Source organism: Erpetoichthys calabaricus, chromosome 2 (assembly GCF_900747795.2).
Source record: "Erpetoichthys calabaricus chromosome 2, fErpCal1.3, whole genome shotgun sequence".
NCBI lineage: Eukaryota > Metazoa > Chordata > Cladistia > Polypteriformes > Polypteridae > Erpetoichthys > Erpetoichthys calabaricus.
The window spans coordinates 88072336-88093908 of record NC_041395.2 but is presented as its reverse complement, the minus strand read 5'-3'; the positions used below and the strand labels follow the sequence as shown (position 1 = coordinate 88093908).

The following is a 21573-nucleotide window of genomic DNA, read 5'->3' as shown; positions in this document are numbered from 1 at the left end:
AGCGCAATGAGAGAAGTCAAAATTCAACTGGAATGTTCAAGCAAATTATAGACAAAAAAAATCTAAATCCATTAAGTAGTTTTCTCGTTCGCTAACTAAATGGAGTTAAGGTTACACCACGAGGCAGAATTGTGAGTAAGGAGGGCTAGCCCCCCCCAACAACCCCCCCCCCCCCACAGCCCAATGAGTCTCTCTCGGATTTGCACTAATAAAACGGTACCACAAGCGAACTATAATACTTAGCACAATGAGAAAGTCGCAAAATCAACAGAATGTTCAAGAAATTATAGAAAAAACCCGATTTAAATCCGTTAAGTAGTTCTCTTGTGAAAAGTGGACAGACATACAAACGGGTCTAAAAAACTCTAAGAAATTTCGCGCGTGGACCACACAATTTTTAAAACCGTTTCTTAGTGAGCACCTATGGTCCAACAGTAACATACATTCCAAATTTCAAGTCCCAAGTCCTCATGGTTCAAGAGATTTCATGATGAGTGAGTCAGTGGTACCTCTGGTCACGACCGTAATTCGTTCCAAAACTCTGGACGCAACCCGAACGGAATTTCCCCATAAGACAGTATGTAAATACAATTAATCTGTTCCAGACCGTGCAAACTGTATGTAAATATATATTTTTTAAGCACAAAAATAGTTAATTATACCATAGAATGCACAGTGTACTAGTAAACTAAATGTAAAAACATTGAATAACACTGAGAAAAACTTGAACAACAGAGAAAACTAACATTGTAAGAGTTTGCACTTGACCCTTACGAACCATTCGCTGGAAACACTTTTTTATGAGTTTTAAGCACAGGGAAAAAAAATTAAATGCCACTTCTCTTGCAAAACTTTTCACACCATCCTCTACTGGCTTTAAATTCCTCACCTTCGCCACTCGAAGAAGGATTTTTTTTCAGCAAATCGCCATGAATCTTCCTGGCTTTCTCGCATATGATCGCCTTGCTTACGCTATTCCCTGGAAGTTGCTTCTTGTTCATCCACACTAGCAACAGTTTTTTCCACCTCTTCCAGCACTTGAGGCCTCTGCTTGGTTAACATTGTAATTCCTTTTGCAACATCAGCTGCTTTGTTTGGCCCTGTATACGCAAACAAAAGAAAATGGGAAAGAGAGAATGGGAAATCATTGGTGCGTACGAACGCGCATAGGGAAACTGGCCGCCAGTGTTTTTGTTTGCCACCAGATCATGTGGTCGTGAACAGATGCAAAATTTTGGCAAACGTTTTGATCATAGCCTGATTTGTACGTGTTCGGAAATGTTCGTGACCAGAGGTTCTACTGTATTTGGCATTTATATATATATATATATATATATATATATATATAATATATATATATATATATATATATATATATATATATATATATATATATATAAGATTACCAGTTGTAAATTGGGGGCGCTGGGATGGTTGATATCTGCTTTTGCCAGCCATAACTCTACATTTGAAAATGTTATGTATCACTATTACATATATTTTAGGTGTTAATAATTCAAATAATAGACAGCTGTACTAGAAATACAGTCCAAACAGCAAATTATTTTTATTATCTGCATTAAGCCTCTTGAATAAAAAAATGCAATTTGCGAATTAACAGTAATTGCTTGAAAGTTCTAGAACTTTTTTCTTATGCATGTCTCTAGTTGTGAAATGTGGTTGTTGTTTGTTTAAAATTATATTCTGCATATATCAACCTGTGTTTTTGTTTTTAGTATTATTGATTAGTCTCTTGGCTTTTTACTGCTGTATAAAATTAAACTACTGATGTTTTTTTATAAATATAGAATGATGAGGATCAGTCTGAAATAAACTTTTCTCTCTATTATAAAAAAAAAATGGGAGATCAGGGAGACAAGACGTGACCTTAAACATGAGACTTGGTGCCAAGAGATTGCAATTTGACGTTCTGCGAGAGACATTTTAATATCAAGCGAGACAAGGCAGTGATACAACATTTAAAACAAGTTCATGGACTTCTAACCAAGCAGTTGTTGGAATGCTTTTGGCAGACAGATATCACGTGCTCCCAGCTCTTAAATCAACGAAAAGCGACAAGCAGAACACGCAGCTTGCCAGCAGCAGGAAGCCAGCAGATGATCCGACCGCTTCTCCTTAGCATGCCTTTAGCCCCACCAAGCCACCCCCCATTGACAACACGAACAGCAGAGACATAAAGTGGCAAAAGGACAGCTGTTGTACAGGCTTTGAAATGATCGATGCAAAGTGCGACAAGCGGAAAATACAGCTCGCCAGCAGCAACAAGCCAGCAGATGATCTGACTGCAACTCCTTAGCGTGCGTTCAGCTGCCCCCCCTTTCACAACATGAGCAGCGTTATACGTCCTGTGAGAAAGAGATGTAACCACGCCCGGGGCCAGAAATAAAGAACAAGTATTGTTTTTACAAAAGTTTTAAAGTAAAAGTGAAAATAATGAATATGTAACAATTCCCATGAAAATAACAATCTCTTTAAATTGTATATCTGGTGAACAAAGCGAGCAGGGGGCAGAACCCCCTTGTCTTTCAGCAAAAAAAAAAATTATGAAACCAATATTTTTTGTGATGGCATAAGTCATTAGTAATCATTTTCACCTCTTCATGCCTCAACCTGTTGTCTTTTTTTCCTATTTTATCTTTTTTGTAAAGCAGTTTTTGTAACATTGGCTTAGATAGGTCTTGTATTAAATTAACATTTTCTTAGCTACTTAACTCAATCAGCAGGTCAAAAGCTAGATGCTCACAAGCAGATTTTTGTAGTTCCTATTATTGTCTTTGAGCTTCATTTCCCTTCATAAAAGTGGAAATGCATTGCCCTTCTTCTGCATTGTTTTCATCTTGTCAAGTTATTTGCCAGCCAAGGTTGGCAAGAGGACACTTCCTGGGTTTATACTCAGTTTTCCTTCCCTTAGATGAATTGCCAACCAAGACTGATGAACTCCATCTTCCCATGCTATTTGACCCATAGCTGGGGTTCATGGGCACCAGGACATATCCACACATCTGGGGTCCAAACCTCCTCCCACCCTTTGCAAATTTATCCTAGGGCCTTTCAACACCCAGTTACCACCTGTCACCACTTGCAAACACTGCATAGGACTTGCTGTGGAGATGCTAATTATACTGGCAGGAGAGACTCACAGTGCCACCAAAGCAGAAATGCTAGCCATCAGTGAAGCTGAAAGTAAGAGGTGATAAGTACACAGACACTACACCAATACATTAAATGCAAGTTGCAAAGCCATTGGTATTCTTTACAGAAGCTCCATGTGTCCGGCAGGCCCTACAGTCTGCTAGGGCCAGATAGCTGAGTGCCTTGTCTAATGCTCTTATTTCCCAATGCAGAGTGCACACAGTCATATTGCAGAGGATTCCTTCCCACTGTAATATACTTGGCAATGATGTTGATGGCAAATTGGCAAAGGAGGGTTCTATAAAAGTATAAGAAGACCGGTCTACTGCTTACCACAAAGCTAATAATAGGAATGACCCATATTATCTGCTTACAAGATCTGAGCAGGTGGCTACCTTCACACTCCAGACAGGCCACAACTGCCTAAACAACCACATATTCACCAAGTCCTGGATTGGTCAGTTAGCCCAGTGCCCATACAAAATGGGCCACCAGACAACAGAGCATTTACTGCAAGACTGTCCGCCGCATGAGGTCATGAGATGCCAGATCTGGATGGAGGAGACACAGGTGATACAGAAGCTGTATAGAAGTCTAGAGGACCTAATGTACAGCACCATTTATCTGAGAGGCCAGTGTGTCTATTTGAGTATATGACATGAAGAAAACGAAATTTAATTTCTTAGAGCATTAATTAAAGGAGAACTTCAGAAATGCCCAAGCTTCTTGAACTCATGTTCTTGACATCGATTATCTGCTCTGCTTCTCTTATTTTGGTGGTTCTCTGTTATAATGATACGATTAATCTAAACATTTAAAAAACTTTCTTAAAAGTCATGACAACTGCCTCTTTGTTTTTCCCAGTCAACCTTTGTCTTTATTGGATTTTTTCACACAGTTTTTAATACACTTTCACATTTCATCTTAGTCCCAATGATCACTAAGTGCTGAAGGCCTATGTGGCAAGGTGTTAAGACAGAATATTCTGACCTTAAAGTTCAGTTGCAATTGGCTCTGCTTTAGGTATTACTTGTGGTCCTGAAAAAAAAAATGTCATCCAAGATCCTCCTACATCACAAAAATAAATGATTCAAGGGATTGATATGGCATTCATTGTCTTTAACCATCCCCAAGTAAACCATTTCACATATGCAGAAGTTACTTCAACAAAAGCTGTAGAGATGATAGGCATGATTAACCTTAACTGTCGTTATAAACTGAATATACAAAAATACAAAAAGGTGCAATTCGCTCCAGCAACTTCAGCAGGTTTTCAGCCATTTTTAGGTACCCTAACCAAGGGGGCTTCCAGTAACATTGCATTTAGTCTCCAATTTATGGAGGAAATTTTATTGTACACTATAGAGTATTAGTAGATGGACATTTAAGTGTACAGTGTTCAATAAATGCAAGATCCCAATTTCATAGAATTTTTTTTAAATCTGTTTTTATCAAATAACTGGCCTGATGGATGGGCCTTAGATTTCCATTTATTTTCTCAACTCACCTACTTGAATCGGGGTCACAGGAACCCACTGGAAGACACGTTGACTCACCATACACTCACCTGAGAGAGAGCTCCCACTCAATCTAGTATACAATCTTTAGAATTATGGAGGAAACCAGAATGCCAGGAGAAACCCCACCTGGAAATGGGAAGAGCATGCATGGTTTATAACAGCAGTGACTAGGCTTGAAATTTGAACAAAGTTTGTGAAACTATGAGGAAGTGGTACAAAACCACTGTGCCACCATTATGTTACATGTGACTAGAATTGATGCTTCTAATTAGATTTGGTTCAAATCAATAATGAGGTAGTTAATTAATTAATTACTTAATTAGATAATGGCTAGACTGTAAAACACAGCATTTATGATATTATTCATCCTTTATCCATGGAGATCAATTAGGATAACAAAATGCTTGATCACTTGTGAAGTAATAAATATATACATTTTTAATTAAGCATTAATTGAAATTGTTAAAATATTGCAGCAATCAATAATAAATTTGTATCACTCAATAGCACCACCTCCATGCTTTAAAAATGTATCCTCTTACATTACCTCTACCATACATTTTTTGGTATTAGGTTCTACTAATTACATTTTATAGTATTTCAAGCACCATATCCATATACATACAGTATATATGGTTGAAATAGTTTTACTGTCAAATAATGCAAACTTGCTGACCAACCACAAAGCATTACCTGGTAGGTAACCACCCATACAGTCAGATTGTGATTCAGACTACGAATGCCATATATATATATATATATATATATTATATATATATATATATACAACCCTCAAACCGAACCCTCAACAACACCGACACTAACACAAGTCCCGGTTCAAATAATAATTATATATACTGCATATACAGTATTATATAGTACCTACCAAATAACACAAAGAGTACATGACACTTGTTTCACCCTATTTGGGGCTCATCAGGTGTACGCACTTTTGCTTCCCCATGCAGGGATCGAACCTCAGACATCAGGGCCTGTTGTGAAGTACCACAATAGCTGGTGTAGATTGGAATATAACATGCATAGGTCTGACCACAATCTGATATTTAGGTGGTTACCTACCAGGTAACGCTTGTGGTTGGTCGGCCAGTCGGCAGACATCCAACAAGTCCTCTTAGTTGCAAGAAGCATTAGGTAATGTCTATCAAGTAAATGAATCCAGCCACCATGGCACAACATCTGAGGCTTTGTGTCAGGTCCTGATGTCCAAGGTTTGATCCCCACAAAGGGAAGCAAATGTGCATACACCTGATGAGCCCCAAATAGAGCAAAATATGTGTCATGTACTCTTTGTATTATTTAGCAGGTACTCTATCAAATGTCCATGATCTGCTTCTTGCAACTGAGAAGACATAGCATATGTCTACCAACTGGCTGACCAACCACAAGCATTACCTGTTAGGTAACCACCCACATATTAGATTGTGAATAGACCTTTTCATATATATATATATATATCTATTACAATAAAAAATCCTGGGACGAGACAAGACTTTTTAGCCTGGGACGAGACGTGACTTTTTCAGAGAGATACTTTCAAGTCTTGCGAGATGAGACTTTGTGCCAAGAGATTTAACCACGCCCGGGGGCGGAAATAAAAGACAAAGAATTCAAAAACATTGGCGCGATACACATGCAGAGCAGGTTAGAGATAATGAAAGTACTAAAATTTGAAAGTCTCAAAAAATGATAGTAAAGGTCGCATTAGTGCAAACAAATGGAAATTATTACTCAGTGAAATAACAGAACAGTGAAAAGAGATCAAATATATTGTTCGGATTTAAACTTTAAGTTGGAGACTTGTACATCTTCTGATTCATGTTGCCATCAGGGAAAAGTAGTGTTTCTTCCCAATGACGAGGCGTATCTGCAAGAATTTAAAGATTTGTTGTTTGGCGAAATTGAAATCCACATACGTGAGTGGCAGAGATGCGAAGTGGCTGACGCATAGTGCAGGCCGGGGGGGTTGGCGAGCAAAGCCCCCTAGTATATTATATATGTGTGTGTGTGTGTGTATGTGTCTTTTATAAAGAGACAATAACTACCAGCAACAGCACTCCTCATTCTCTGAACTGGTGGTGCTTACCTCTGATGAGCCCAGAAGGTTGCCCCTCTGACATGCATGCTTGACTATATTTATTTATATATGTCATGGATACAAATATATGCATGTATGTATGCAGTATATATGTGCAACGTATTGGCACCTTGTCAAGAGCTATATCATTTCTAGTGCCCAGTGTACAGCCTTTGGACTAAACCAGTTTGAGATTATCATGTATTTTATATTTAAAGTCATGAAATTAATAAGACTTCTTCTTCTTCTTCTTTCAGCTGCTCCCATTAGGGGTTGCCACAGCAGATCATCTTTTTCTATATCTTCCTGTCCTATGAATCTTGTTCTGTTACACCCGTCACCTGCATGTCCTCTCTCACCACATTCATAAACCTTCTCTTAGGCCTTCCTCTTTTCCTCTTCCCTGGCAGCTCTATCCTTAGCATCCTTCTCTCAATATACCCAGCATCTCTCCTCTGCACATGTCCAAACCAACACAATCTCACCTCTCTGACTTTGTCTCCAAACCGTCCAACCTGAGTTGACCCTCTAATGTACTCATTTCTAATCCTGTCCATCCTCATCACACCCAATGCTAATCTTAGCATCTTTAACTCTGCCACCTCCAGCTGTGTCTCTTGTTTTTTGGTCAGTGCCACCATCTCCAACCCATATAACATAGCTGATGTTAAAAATAATTTTGTAGGAAAAATTGTTACAATCCTTACATGCTATGGAAGAATTCTTAGAAATTTTCCTTTGTGGTGTTCGTTAGTACATTAATTACAGCTCCTTGGATGTTTTTAATAAGACTCATTAATAGATTATGCAACAGTCTCATACATATATACTGCACACACATATATACACACGTTTAATAAACAAAGGTCCCAAAACCCAAGTCCTGCACACACACAGTGCTTCCAGCACCATAACACCCTTCCACGGGCCTTTCAATGTCCGTGGGCTGCCTCTCTTTCGTCCGCTGAAGCTTCATCCTACTCCAGCACCCGACTCCAGCTCCCCGACCGTAGGAAGGTGGCTCCTTTTATTGTTACCTGGATGTGCTCCAGATTCCTGTTGATGTCCTTCCGGTGGCATTTCCTGGTGTGGCGAAAGTGCCACACGAGCACCCGGAAGCACTCCGGGCATCCCAGGAAGGTCCTTCCTCCACCTTCCCAGGTGTGGCGGAAGTGCAGATTTCCCGGGCTCCATGATGCTCGGGGTGCACTCTGGCAGTGGCCACGAGCCCCAGTGGGTTTGAGCCTCCTTGCTCCGTCCCTATGGTCCCCTTTTTATCCAGGGCGCTTGCCCCCTCGCGGTGGGGGTACGCACAAACTGCATCCCGGTCCTTCCAGGCGTCCCAGCTGGTTCTGGACCCCAGCCTCCTGCCACACTTCCCCTCCACCAGCGGAGACCCGTCAGACACAGCGGCCCATCCCGCGAGGGCAGGTCTCCCATGAAACGGGTCCGAATCGCACTCGTCCAGGGACCGGTCCTGCAAAATACAAAGCAGAGACAGGGGCAGAGACGTTGCCCTGACACCACTGCCTGGCAGCTTCCACTAGGCAAAATGGCCAACACTCCCCCTTTCGGCTGGCACCCTGGAAGCCAAAACCTCGGCACTCACTCTGCGGCCTTCGTGCCTCCTTCTTCGGTTTGTCCAATGGGACCGCTCGCACTCCTGTCTTCCCCGCTGACCTCGGGGCTCACCGTACGTGAGTGCACGGGCTCATGTCTCTCTCTGTGGGAAGAGCCGGCTTTACTCCTCCGGTTCCTCCTTTTCCTCTGGGGCGCCCTGACGGTTTGAACCGCCTTACAGGAAAGGAAGAGATCCCTGGCCGTCTGCATCCCTGTGGAGCGATGTGAGGCTGACGCTGGCTTTGGGAGTAGGGTATTAAGACCCACGGCACTTATCAGCTGGCATCTTGGCTCCACTCCCACCACACGATCAGCCCTCCGCGTCGCATCCACTATCGGAGATGCGTCTACTTGGTCGCTGGAACCACGCAATACCAAGACCCTTTCAATCGCGTCTCCATTTCCCTTTACGGTACCGGCATCACCTACCTGCACTGCCACGATCCTCCGGCCGGAGATTCCAGCACCGTGCCGCTCAGTCCACTGTCCCAGCGTCTTCCGTGGCATCAGCGCCTTCCCCTCCAGCTCAACTATGCAGTCTCGAAGGTCGCGTAATACCTGTAAAAGCGACTCAGCGGTCCGAAGGCAGTCCTCTGGCTCACGCCGAGCCGCAAGCAGAAACGGAGCATCAGCCGGCGGTGGACTTACCTTTTGCTCGGTCCTACATGCCAGCTGTGCACCACGAAGCCTCCTTCTGGGCTCCGTCGGTTCCTCCCCTAGCTCGCGACGGACATTTGTTGGTCCCGCCTACAACCAATCATCGGCGGGAACGCAACACACACCACCCAATCCCTTGCCAGCCTCGGGGAGGGACTTCCAGTCCTCCGCTATCTCCTTCCTCCGTGACCTGATGCAGCGGCGAGCCTCCTGCGAGCATTCCAGCTGCAGCGTCCTTCTGACGTGCAGCGGCTTCTCCTTCCCTGTGTCTTCCGGCACTGCCACAATGGCGTTGCTCCCCGGATCAGCCCGTCTCGGCCACCGACATGGATCCAGGACGTCCTTCCCTGTAAAACATAAACAGGGTCCCGCATGACCGGCCGTCTGCTTCTGAGACATGAACTTACCTCCTGGAACCTGTCTTCCGGAGGGCTCTCCCTGTGTGTGCCCATCCGAAACACCAAGCCCCGGGAATCCACCGAAGCATCGGGTATTTTGCGGCTCTGGTGCTTCGCCTGATCTCCCTTCTCCCCATCCGGTCAGAGATGATGCTTCCGTGAACTGGCGGTGGTCCCTGGGTGAGTCGCTCTTCCACCGTGGTGCGTGTGCATGCTGCGATATTGTGCCACGTGTGTGTGGTGGTCCGCTGTGCCGGGCTGCTCACAAAATTATTTTTATAAGGGGTCCCCACCTTGTAACAGGCGGAGACTCACATCTGAGATGCCATTGTGAGATAATCAGCCTGAACACAACCAGACAGACACCGGCAGTTCTTAAAACACACATGTTTAGTAAACCAAGGTCCCAAAACCCAAGTCCTGCACACACACTGTGCTTCCAGCACCACAACACCCTTCCACGGGCCTTTCAATGTCCATGGGCCGCCTCTCTTCCATCCACTGGAGCTTCGTCCTACTCCAGCACCCAACTCCAGCTCCCCGACTGTAGGAAGCCAGCCCCTTTTATTGTCACCTGGATGTGCTCCAGGTGCTTGTTGATGTCCTTCCGGGGGCATTTCCTGGTGTGGTGGAAGTGCTGCATGAGCACCCGGAAGCACTCAGGGCATCCCTGGAAGGTCCTTCCTCCACCTTCCTTGATGTGGCGGAAGTGCAGATTTCCCAGGCTCCATAGGCCATGGGCCCCAAATGGGTTTGAGCCTCCTTGCTCTGTCCTCATGGTCCCCTCCTTATCCAGGACAGTTGCTGAGGGATGCACAAACTGCCTCCCAGTCCTTCCAGGCATCCCAGCTGGGTCTGGCCCCCAGCCTCCTGCCACGATAGATAGATAGATAGATAGTGTTCACAGGTGGTTGGGCGTGGTTGGCATTCAGCTGCCTATAAAAAGGTCCGCCTCCCGACAATCAAGGCTGGAGTCGGGTGAGGAGGTGGACGAGGTTGGAGAAGGAGGTGGGCGAAGAGAGGCCTGAGAGTGTGTAAAGAGAGAGGAAGAAGAAATACTGGACTTTGGGAGACTGTGGGGAGTTTGGTGGCGGTGCTCATAGGACTTGTATATATTAGTTGTATGAATAATATATGGTGATGGACTTGAACGTGTCTTCCTGTCTGTGTCCGGGCTGTACCCTTTCACAATAGATAGATAGATAGATAGATAGATAGATAGATAGATAGATAGATAGATAGATAGATAGATAGATAGATAGATAGATAGATAGATAGATAGATAGATAGATAGATAGATAGATAGATAGATAGATAGATAGATAGATAGATGCATATACTTACCTATATATGAGATTTATTTATGTTCTATTTTTTATTTTTGATTGTTAAATTGGCATGGTTATTTTATTTTTTTTTAGCAAATTGTCAGTCGCTGAATAATTGACTGAGTTTCTGAGTGGGTTCCAATTCTGAAGCAGCTAAGAAGCTGTCCTTTTCTTCCATCTCTTTTCAAGTTTCTGTGAATTGATCTCTTTTTCCTTTTTAAATACCATGACTTTAAATGCATGTTTTTTGTGGAACATTTTGAGTTTCTTTGTGTTGATAGACTTGGAAGGATGCAGCGATCTGAAATGGGTTTATTTGTCCCTTTGATATATTTCTGTTACTGTAACTAGAGACATTTAATTGCCAAACTTCTTTCATGTAGTCTTTCATTTCATTTATCTGTCTTTGTAACATCTGTTCAAATTAATTTTGAATTTTGTATTTCTTTGAACAAATTCATTTGAATGATATTTCTGAATCCAACTCTATCTCATTGGCAGTGTTTATTGGAACATGGACAGATACGTGTCACTGCATCTTATACTCCTGTGTGACTTTGCATGTGACAAATAAAAATTCTTGAACCTACATGATGTAATTAAAATTAATATGATGGTATCAAAACTTAAATGGAAGAAAATGCATAAATTGAAAATGTCATTAAGATGCTATATAAGTTGTGCACCATCCAAAATGATATTAGCCTTCAATGAGAAGCCATGCTTATTTGCTGTGCTCTGTTTATATTCTGCAGATTGACATTGACACTGCACAGAGTTTTCTTTGTTTTTTTGGCTTTGTTATCCATATACCGAGCAGAAGCTGCTCATTCAATTCCCTTGAGACTTTTACAGAGTTAATTATAAAAAGCTCCCATAAATCTCTGAACAGTGTCTCATATAATTATTTACAGGAGTTCCTGGTAGCCGCAGTGAAATCTTCTATGACTGTTGCAAGGAGCCCTATCCAGACGTAACCTTCTATATTACAATTCGTCGACGCACTCTGTATTATGCACTTAACCTGCTGATACCCTGCGTTCTCCTGTCCTCCATGACGCTTCTGGTATTCTTACTACCAGCTGACTCTGGAGAGAAAATATCACTGGGTAAGTACAACATTTGGAAAGTAGGGGAGAGAAGTGAATGATTTTGTGGGGAACCTGTGACTCTCTCTTATCCTCCTATTTTAATTTTCCCTTGGGTTGTCTTGCTGTCTTTCAGCTGGTGAATAGTTTTATTTACTATGCTGCTATAAGTTAAAAAAGGGGGCCATTGCAAAATTGGGCAAAACACTTCAAACAAATTCACTGTGTACTTCACTTGCCCAATTGTACAACTAATCAAGTGACAATAATTAGCACAATTAAACAAGTTACAATTTAATAATAACCCATTCTAAATATCTATGAATAATATGAAGAAGGTTTCCATAAAAACAGGTACATCTGTTGTTTCTTATCAAGTCCAATTCACCAAGAATTTCTAAAAAAAAAGTTGGTGATTTTTTTCTGTGTATGTTTTTCCATTTTTTTGTGTAAAGAAATACTTTTTAAACTTGCATAAAACTTTTCCTTAACCTGATTCTGTTCAGGCCGAGATGTTTTTGTTGGAAGGATATCTTTTAGTTAGAGAAGAAGAAGAGTAAGTGCATACAAGCAAAATACTAGAAAAGCAATTAGGAGAGCAAAAGAAGCTATGAGACAGGAGTTTGCAAGTGAGCTGCAGAATGAGGAAGGAATGAGAATGTGTTCAGGATGGCCAGGCAGGTCACAAAAGAAACACAGAATGTAGCAGGTGTGAATTGCTTAAAAATGCTGAAGGAAATATTGTGACTATAGCAGTGGAATTTAGGACACCTGGAAGAAGTACACAGAGGAACTGCTGAATGAGGAGAAGGAATAGGATAGTGATGATCACTAGGAGAAAACAGAAGGACCGACCTGTAAGTTTACAAAGTGGAGATCTCAAAAACATGGAAGACCATGAAGATGGGGTGAAGCAGCAGGTCCAACTGGAGTAGTGTTGGAAAAGTGCAAGGTAGTGGAAGAACCTGGAATTGACCTCTGCAACATGATTTTGTGAGAATAGTGGATTTCTGAAATGGTGCTGTGTCCTGTGTGTTCCTTTGGGTCAAATCAGAGCAGAAGGTGACTGAGTGAGTGTTCAAGAAAAGAACAAGGCATCAAGTGAAAGTTAGCATATCAGAGTTTGAGCTTGGATTCATGCCTTAGAATTGAACAACAGATGTAATCTTTGTTGTCAGTTAAATGCAGGAAAAAACTGTAGTGAAGAGGAAGAACCTGTACTGTACAATAACTGAATGTATATAGAAGTTATATGATGTATGCCATGACAGCTAAGCAAGCAGGCATTGCCAAAGTTAGGTGTGGATGAAGTAATGTACATGGCCGATGTATGAGAAAGCAGAAACAATGGTCAGAACGGCAGATGGGGATAGTGAACAAATAGAGGAGAAGATGTGGTTGCACAAGAGAGCTGTTCTAAGTTATTTGCTTTTTGACTTAGTGATGGATTTGGTGACCAGAAAAGTGTGTAAAGGACTGACACAGGAGCCCGTTAATGCTTGTGTTCTTACTTTGATTGCAAAAAAGTGAAGTATAATTGAGAGAGAAAATACTGTACTGGAATGGAAAGCTATTTTGAAAATGAAAGACCTCAAAGTCAAGAAATATCAAGGTGATGGCTGGAGGCAAAGGGATAGAAGGAGGCGTGGAAGAGGTGTGTACATGGCTTGTGGACTGGGTGCTATAGGTGTTGGGAAAAACAATGCATGTGGCGACATAAGAGATTTATTGGTCTGAACGGTAGGTGGCAGGATTGGGATCATTCTTTGTAGAAAGTATGTGAGAGGGTGCAGAATGCTGATATAGCTAAGGTAAATGTAGATATCAGCCATGGAATTTCTAGTTGATTCATCTAAGAGCAATATTTCTTGAGTCTGATTATGGAGAAAGAATAATTGCAGGACTGCATTTAGCTCCGGTCTCCATGAGAAAAATAATCTGTTTTGTCTGATTTTAAGCAATTGCCAACCAACTGCAATAATTCATTACATTTATATAGCGCTTTTCTCAATACTCAAAGCGCTATCCACACAGGGAGGAACCGGGAAGCGAACCCACAATCTTCCACAGTCTCCTTACTGCAAAGCAGCAGCACTACCACTGCGCCACCTGTGAGGACATCAATGACATCAACAAAGATAAGAGATGCTTTGTGATATGACATGTGATTCATCTCCATGTCCTACCATCTCACAACATGAACATCACTACTTGGAGGAACTCATTATGGACCTCTGCCTGCAGAAGTTTGTGCACAAACTGGCGTAGCTGGAGAATTAGCACAAATATTTGGCTGCTTTGGATTCCATGGCTTACCAAAAAATTGGCTTAGACTCAAAAAATCTATCATCATGGAAAGTGTATATTTTGTATATTGCTTATTCTGTACTCTTCCTGTAGGACTTTAAAAGAAAGTCTTTTTTTGGAATTTTGAATTCTACCCAAAGGTTAAGCTTTGAGCTTTTAAAGTTTGAAATACTCAAAAGTAGTAGTCACATCAGGGAAATTTAGTTTGTGGCAGGTAGTTGTGTTCTGTTTCTTTAAACTAGATTTCCTACTTTGATTTTTTAACTCTGAACCTTTCTATTTATGGGTTGAGGGGTACTAGCTTGTCCCAAGACCATTTCAGGTGTATGATGGAAGGTATGGGTTCTACTTCTTCTTCTCCAATTTTTTAACATCTTAAATGAAACAAACCATGAGTGAAAGAATTAAAACAAAATTCACATAGTTACAGATGAATCGATTCATTAATTAAATGTTCCAATTTAGGACAAAAAAATGTAAGTGCATATATCTTACATTTTTAGTAATATAAAGATAATCTTTTTTTAAAACAGATTTGCTTTAAAGCAGACTAAAATGTGTAAAATAATTTTCAATGGGATTGCATCTTGCATATATTTTGAATAATTTTCACCAGTATGCTGTACCTGTGATGCAAATATGGAGCGCATCATGTTGCGGACCAAATTACATTTTTTACAGCCTGTATTAAATAAAATGCAGTGTTAAATATATCAGGAATCTATTCTCTGATCAATTCTTACACCTTAGAAATATCCTTGGTACTCATTTAATTTACTGCCTACCGACATGAGAAATGTAAAATTATTTTTATCTGTACCCTGTTTGTCCAATTCATGTTCACAGGAACACTAAGTCAGAACCAGCCCAGGCGGAGCCACCAGTCCATCGCAGGCCACTGTTTTTATAAATTAAAAAGTCAAATTTATTACTAACTCTTTCAGGAATTCTCTTTTAAAATAATTACTGCAATTTTTGACTCTCACTGCGCTAAATGGTAGCAACCAGACAAATATTCACAACTTACCCTTTAGGGGTAAAAACTGTTCTGGAACTGTTTGGCGAGGGCTGTGGCTGTAGACGTTAACACATTTTGGTCTGAACTGAGGGCACAAGACACCATATTGCTTTTTTTGGAATCGATTAATTACATTAATGAATGTTAAGCCATATCTTAGAATGTACTGTGTAAAAGTTACTGACTAGCAGTGCGACTCTTTCTTTTGTGACTGTTACAAGTCATACATTGATGTTGCCAGTGCAAATCCTTTCTTTGACTCTTGTCACAGGTCCATCCATATGTGAAGGCGCTCTTGTGCTTTTTTAATCATGACTACAGTTTTAGGGGGCCAGTCCAGGGTGGTGATATCTAAAAGATCTGGGAGTGTATTTCTAACATTTGGGTGAAATTTAACATTTGCCAGATTCCATATAATTGACATTTCACCTACTTATTCATCTTTTAAACATTTCTATAATGTTTCCTGTTTTTATTGCCACTTACACAGAGTGATAACTTCTCCAATGTTTGCTTATACCTTTATGTCCTGAAATAACATTTCCTCATAATCCTAGTAAATATTTTTCTGTTATCCAATGCTTCTTGTTCTCCTTAGCTCACTGAAAAAGTTATTGAGTTGTTATTGGCAACTTTCATTAAACAAGTAACTTCTCCCATTAGATGAGAATTTTCATTCTGCAGTTATGTGTTCTGTTGCTCAATGTCTCTTGGAAAACTGTGACACTGGAACTGAAGTGTGTTTTGCCGTCTTTTGTCTGATTTTCATTGAATTTCTTACCCTTTATTTAAATTCATTATTTGCTAATTTGTCCTTGGTGGTGACTTTGAATCTCATATTCAGCTATATATAATACATTCTTCTTTTGACTAAAGAATATATCAAGAGTCTAATAATACTTGTAAATTAATTCCTCAGATTCTGATGTTTTGTGAATCTTTTACTGACTGTGCATTGCATTATTTGTGTTGTGAGTCAATATGTGTGCATTTTAAAATACCAACTACATGCCTGGGAGAATCAGTAATAAAAGATTCAATGGGAGACTATTAAGTATTAAAATACATTTCTTCAGTTTTAATGTTTACTTGTCATTACAGCATTTTACCTTGTGCAGAAAATTCCTGATGGATTTCTTTGACCAAAGCTGAATTTTTGTTGCTTATTGATTTTTTGATAATTGTATTTTTAAGGTGACATATGAAACTGTAGGTTGATGTTCTGCTTGTGGATGTTGAGATCTATGTAGGTGTTTGACTGTGCTAGTCAAAGGTGCAGGGTACAATGTATAAGACAAGGTTACAAGACCTTCCAAAAAAGCTATCTGCAGTATTGGCCATCTAGCTGGTCAAGATGTGGTCTAGTTTCCCTTATAACAGTGACCCCCAAAAGGACTGAGAGAAGACTAATAATTTCCTATCATTCTACTAAGGATACCTGGCCCCATGTACAAACATATTAGGATTGTGCTGTCCATGGAAGGAAATGAATTACTGAGACAGTTTCTGAGCAGCCTAGCTCCTTATTGGTATCTGGAGTGTTTGTGGTTATAGGGAAACCAAAGCAGCTCTTAACTCCAAAACTGATTGTAGTATTTTAGTAGGACTTACCTCCATGGGTTGTTTAAAGCTGCTTTAGTGTTGTGTACAAACATGATGAAAAGGGGTGTAATGCCTCTTAATAGTCCCTCAAAGTAAGTAAAGACCTTTACAGGCCAGCCCAGATGTAACCTTACTTCAGGCAGCCAGCCCTCAGTCACCACATGCAGGCGGGACTTGGTTTAAAAGTTTAAAATGCACAAAAATGCCTTACAACAGAGAGGGATCGTAAAATATCTGACTCTGAGACATGTAAATCAAGAATTTATTTAAATAAACATGAAAAAGTGTAAAAAGAAAAATAGGATTTTCCTAAAAAAAGCTAATTCAACGTGAAGGAGTCCTAATACATAAATCCATAAAAAGTAATCTTTAAACAGAAAAGCAATACTTACAAAAATCTACAAACAACACTCAAGTATCAATTGTTAGGACCCTCTCTGTGACCTTAAAGTAAAAACAGAGGGAGAACCCAGTAGCAGTAATTCCAAGGTGGCCCTGCCTCCTGGGGTTTAGCACACAAAACACAAGAAATGGCAGATCATTTAAAGACATAGTACACTAATACCAAATACGCAAACCTTAAAGAAATTACATCAAAACATGAAAAACAATCATTCAAAATCAACAATAAAACAGAAAATACACCTAAATCTGAGAATAAGCCCTGGCTAAAACATATCATTCCAAAGGAATATCAATTATAGAGACTGCCGGTGAGTTAGGGCATAGGTTCACTGACACGATCAAGAGATGCCAGGAGAGAGATTGACAAACAAGGGTTAAAAACAGGAAGTTCTTTACACTATTTTGTGGTAGACAAGTAGTCTAGTAAAGGTTCAAGAAAGAGGAAGCAACAGTTTTCTTTCCTTCTGCTTACTTTGGTGTCTTAATATTCACTTTGTTGATCTCCTCTTTGAATTTATCTTTTAATAAATTCACCACTTTTAGAATAAGTTTGGTTGCTTTACACTCATTCTGAGCAAGTATGGTGACTATTTAAGCATTTTTTCCTTTTTATATATTTACTAGCTGTGTAGGCCCATGCTGTAAAAAGCCCGGACTCCTACAAACCATGGATTCTGGCTCTTCAATCAATCAATCACATCGGTTGTGCATTAGTGGCTAAGCAAGGTTCTCTTTTCTTGGTTGTTTCGTTTTGCTGGCGTGCTCGCCTCGCTTGTGTATTAGCGGTTAAGCGAGTTTGTCTTTTCTCAGCGGTATGACTTTAGATAGATAGATAGATAGATAGATAGATAGATAGATAGATAGATAGATAGATAGATAGATAGATAGATAGATAGATAGATAGATAGATAGATAGATAGATAGATAGATACTTTATTAATCCCAAGGGGAAATTCACATACTCCAGCAGCAGCATATTGATAAAAAACAATATTAAATTAAAGAGTGATAAAAATGCAGGTATAACAGACAATAACTTTGAATAATGTTAACATTTACCCCCCCAGGTGGAATTAAAGAGTCGCATAGTTTGGGGGAGGAACGATCTCCTCAGTCTGTCAGTGAAGCTGCTCCTCTGTCTGGAGATGATACTGTTCAGTGGATGCAGCGGATTCTCCATGATTGATAGGAGCCTGCTCAGCGCCCGTTGCTCTGCCACAGATGTCAAACTGTCCAGCTCCATGCCTACAACAGAGCCTGCCTTCCTCACCAGTTTGTTCAGGCGTGAGGTGTCCTTCTTCTTTATGCTGCCTCCCCAGCACACCACCACATAGAAGAGGGCGCTCGCCACAACCGTCTGATAGAACATCTGCAGCATCTTATTGCAGATGTTGAAGGACGACAGCCTTCTAAGGAAGTACTGTATAGTCGGCTCTATTCTCTCTTGCACAGAGCATCAGTATTGGCAGTCCAGTCCAATTTATCATCCAGCTGCACTCCCAGGTATTTATAGGTCTGCACCCTCTGCACACAGTCCCCTCTGATGATCACGGGGTCCAGGATGGGCCTGGGTCTCCTAAAATCCACCACCAGCTCCCTGGTTTTGCTGGTGTTCAGGTGTAGGTGGTTTGAGTCGCACCATTTAACAAAGTCCTTGATTAGGTTCATTACTCCTCCTCCTGCCCACTCCTGATGCAGCCCACAACAGCAGCGTTGTCAGCGAACTTTTGCACGTGGCAGGACTCCAAGTTGTATTGGAAGTCCGATGTATATAGGCTGAACAGGACTGGAGAAAGTACAGTCCTTTGTGGCGCTCCTGTGTTGCTGACCACAATGTCAGACCTGCAGTTCCCGAGACACACATACTGAGGTCTGTTTGTAAGATAGTCCACGATCCATGCCACCTGGTATGAATCTACTCCCATCTCTGTCAGCTTGTCCCTAAGGAGCAGAGGTTGGATGGTGTTGAAGGCACTAGAAAAGTCCAGAAACATAATTCTTACAGCACCACTGCCTCTGTCCAAGTGGGAGAGGGATCGGTGTAGCATGTAGATGATGGCATCCTCCACTCCCACCTTTTCCTGGTATGCAAACTGCAGAGGGTTGAGGGCGTGGTGGACCTGTGGCCTCAGGTGGTGAAGCAGCAGCCGCTCCATGGTCTTCATCACATGTGACGTCAGAGACTTTGGCAACAGAGTCACTTTCTTTGAACGTCATACTGTAGCCTCACACTTCTGAGCTGGACAGACAGGCACACACACTTCCACACGTAGACGTTTATATATAAGCTTTAAATAATATAGGACAGTATTCAAAACACAGAATTTGGCCAGTTATTGTGCAATGACTTCAAATTGTCATTAAGTAGTAAGTAGTTTCATTTTATGAGTAATTATATGTTGTGTTAGATTCCTGCATGGCTGTTTGCAGACTACAAATTTGTATTATAAATTAAACTGACAAGGATTTCACATCTATTTCTTGAATTGTTAATATTATATATTTAATATAATGTCATTTGTGGATGCACAATTAATTACATACATTTAAAATATTAAAACATTATCTTTCAGTTTGTTTTTTTCATTTACAGTAATTTTTTACCAACTCAGACTCCAACTGGCTTGCATGTTTCTACTTATATTCGACATTTCCATCAGAGACCTCTTTTTTGTATGAATTGTAAAGTACTTATACATGAAATCTTAAAGTGACACATCTTGTGCATGTCAGTAGTCAGTTGAAGTTAAGTCTCTCAGGAGTTTTGGAGTGTGTCTCCAGCTGAAGGTTTCCTTGTTAATTAATTTTCTATTGTGTCCCTAACAGATTTTCTGGCCTGTTGCATTTATGACATTTCAGTTCCACTCGCCCTCGTGTGTATCATAGCCTTTGCTGCTTTTAGAGCCAGTTAGCTGGTGTATTTCATGATTAAAAAAGGTTTGACAGGCCTGCCAACCTCAGCAAAACGAAAATGGTGTTTAAAGAATATAGATACTGGAAGTCATTGCAGTGAATCTGCAAGCCGCTGACTCAGGTCTGGTAAGAAACAGAGATGACAAATGGCAGGGAATCTGGCCGCCCACATCCCTCCACCTTCAGTGCCTGCTGACCCACTGGCAGCTAACTTACAGTGCTCTGTGCTTTCATACATCCCTGTGAGAGATTGTCTTCCCAACATTTGCATATAAGTGTGAAATGAGAATTAAGATATATGCTCTCGGACAGTTAATTAATGCTGATGCGGTATAAAGCACAAGTTTAATTACAAGCCTGGTTGCTGTGCTCAGTTTTTAAGAGCCGTGGTAGAGCTCCATTTGTAACTGTGTCGTGAATCTGTCACAGTTCAGACAGATTAGTCCAGAAACATCTGCAAAGTTCAGTGAACCAGAAATATGCCATTTACAGTTCAAGATGTGAACTGTTAGTGCACAGGAAAACTGGTGGGTAGACAACCAAGGCATCTGCCAGGGCAAAGAAGTCCATTACAGATGCTATGAAAATCTGCCTGCATGCGGGAGCTTGACTAACTGCTTCCTTTTCTTTTATTCATGTTATTTTTTTCCTTGTCTCCTTTGCTTCTCAGGCATCACAGTGCTTCTGTCTCTCACTGTCTTTATGCTGCTTGTAGCTGAAATAATGCCAGCAACCTCTGACTCCATCCCTCTTATAGGTGAGTGAGGCCCTTTAATATCTTGTAGTTCTTTCAATCACTCTGCCTGCCATTGTTATGTTTGTCAATCTACATTCTTTCTTGCCCTTCAAGAAGCAAACAAAATCCAAATTTTAGGTTCTGTACTAAATGCAAAAGCATTTTTATAAATATTAACATTTGCTGGTGGGGAAGTGGTCTTGTGTAGAGTTTATTTAAAATACCCAGATGTTACAAGGTAGGTTGGTACAAAGGTAGCAGCACTTTCTGTCAGGTGACTCTTAAATTCAAGATAAAATGTAATTTTCATGATTTGCTTTTATACTGATGATTTAGTATAATTTTGTACTTGTATTGGAGATTTTTGAGGTTAAGGATTCAGTTCCTTTTATTAATAGAAATTGGTTTAGATTTTGTGTTTTATTTTGCAATGTCTTGGACACCATTTTAGGTCCTCATTCACCGCCATTTTCAAATCCCATCATGCACTTCCCCACATTTCTAGGAGCATGGCCTCTAAGGTTGCGACCTATGCTTAAGCGATGCAATGGGATAAGAGAATGGCTAGGAATTCATTTCCTTATCCGATCTGCAGATTCCAAAACTTTCAAAAGGCCTTGAGCAACCGCTACTCTCATATTACTTTTTGGTTTTGACTTCTTCCCTGTTCCCTCAATGTCAAATTTTGTCTGTCATATTGGCTTTGGTTTCCTTTTGTTTGTGAACCTTTTTT

The 21573-nt window shown here is 40.8% G+C and overlaps 1 protein-coding gene across 1 annotated transcript in view; it reads left to right on the top strand.

Annotated features, from left to right (window-relative positions):
• chrna11 (cholinergic receptor, nicotinic, alpha 11) overlaps window positions 1-21573 on the top strand; it is a 93595-nt gene that overhangs the window by 51261 nt on the left and 20761 nt on the right. The window contains exons 7-8 of the mRNA XM_028791546.2: window positions 11686-11880; window positions 20775-20861. Of these exons, the coding sequence (XP_028647379.1) occupies window positions 11686-11880; window positions 20775-20861 (282 nt within the window). The remainder of the gene's footprint in view (window positions 1-11685; window positions 11881-20774; window positions 20862-21573) is intronic.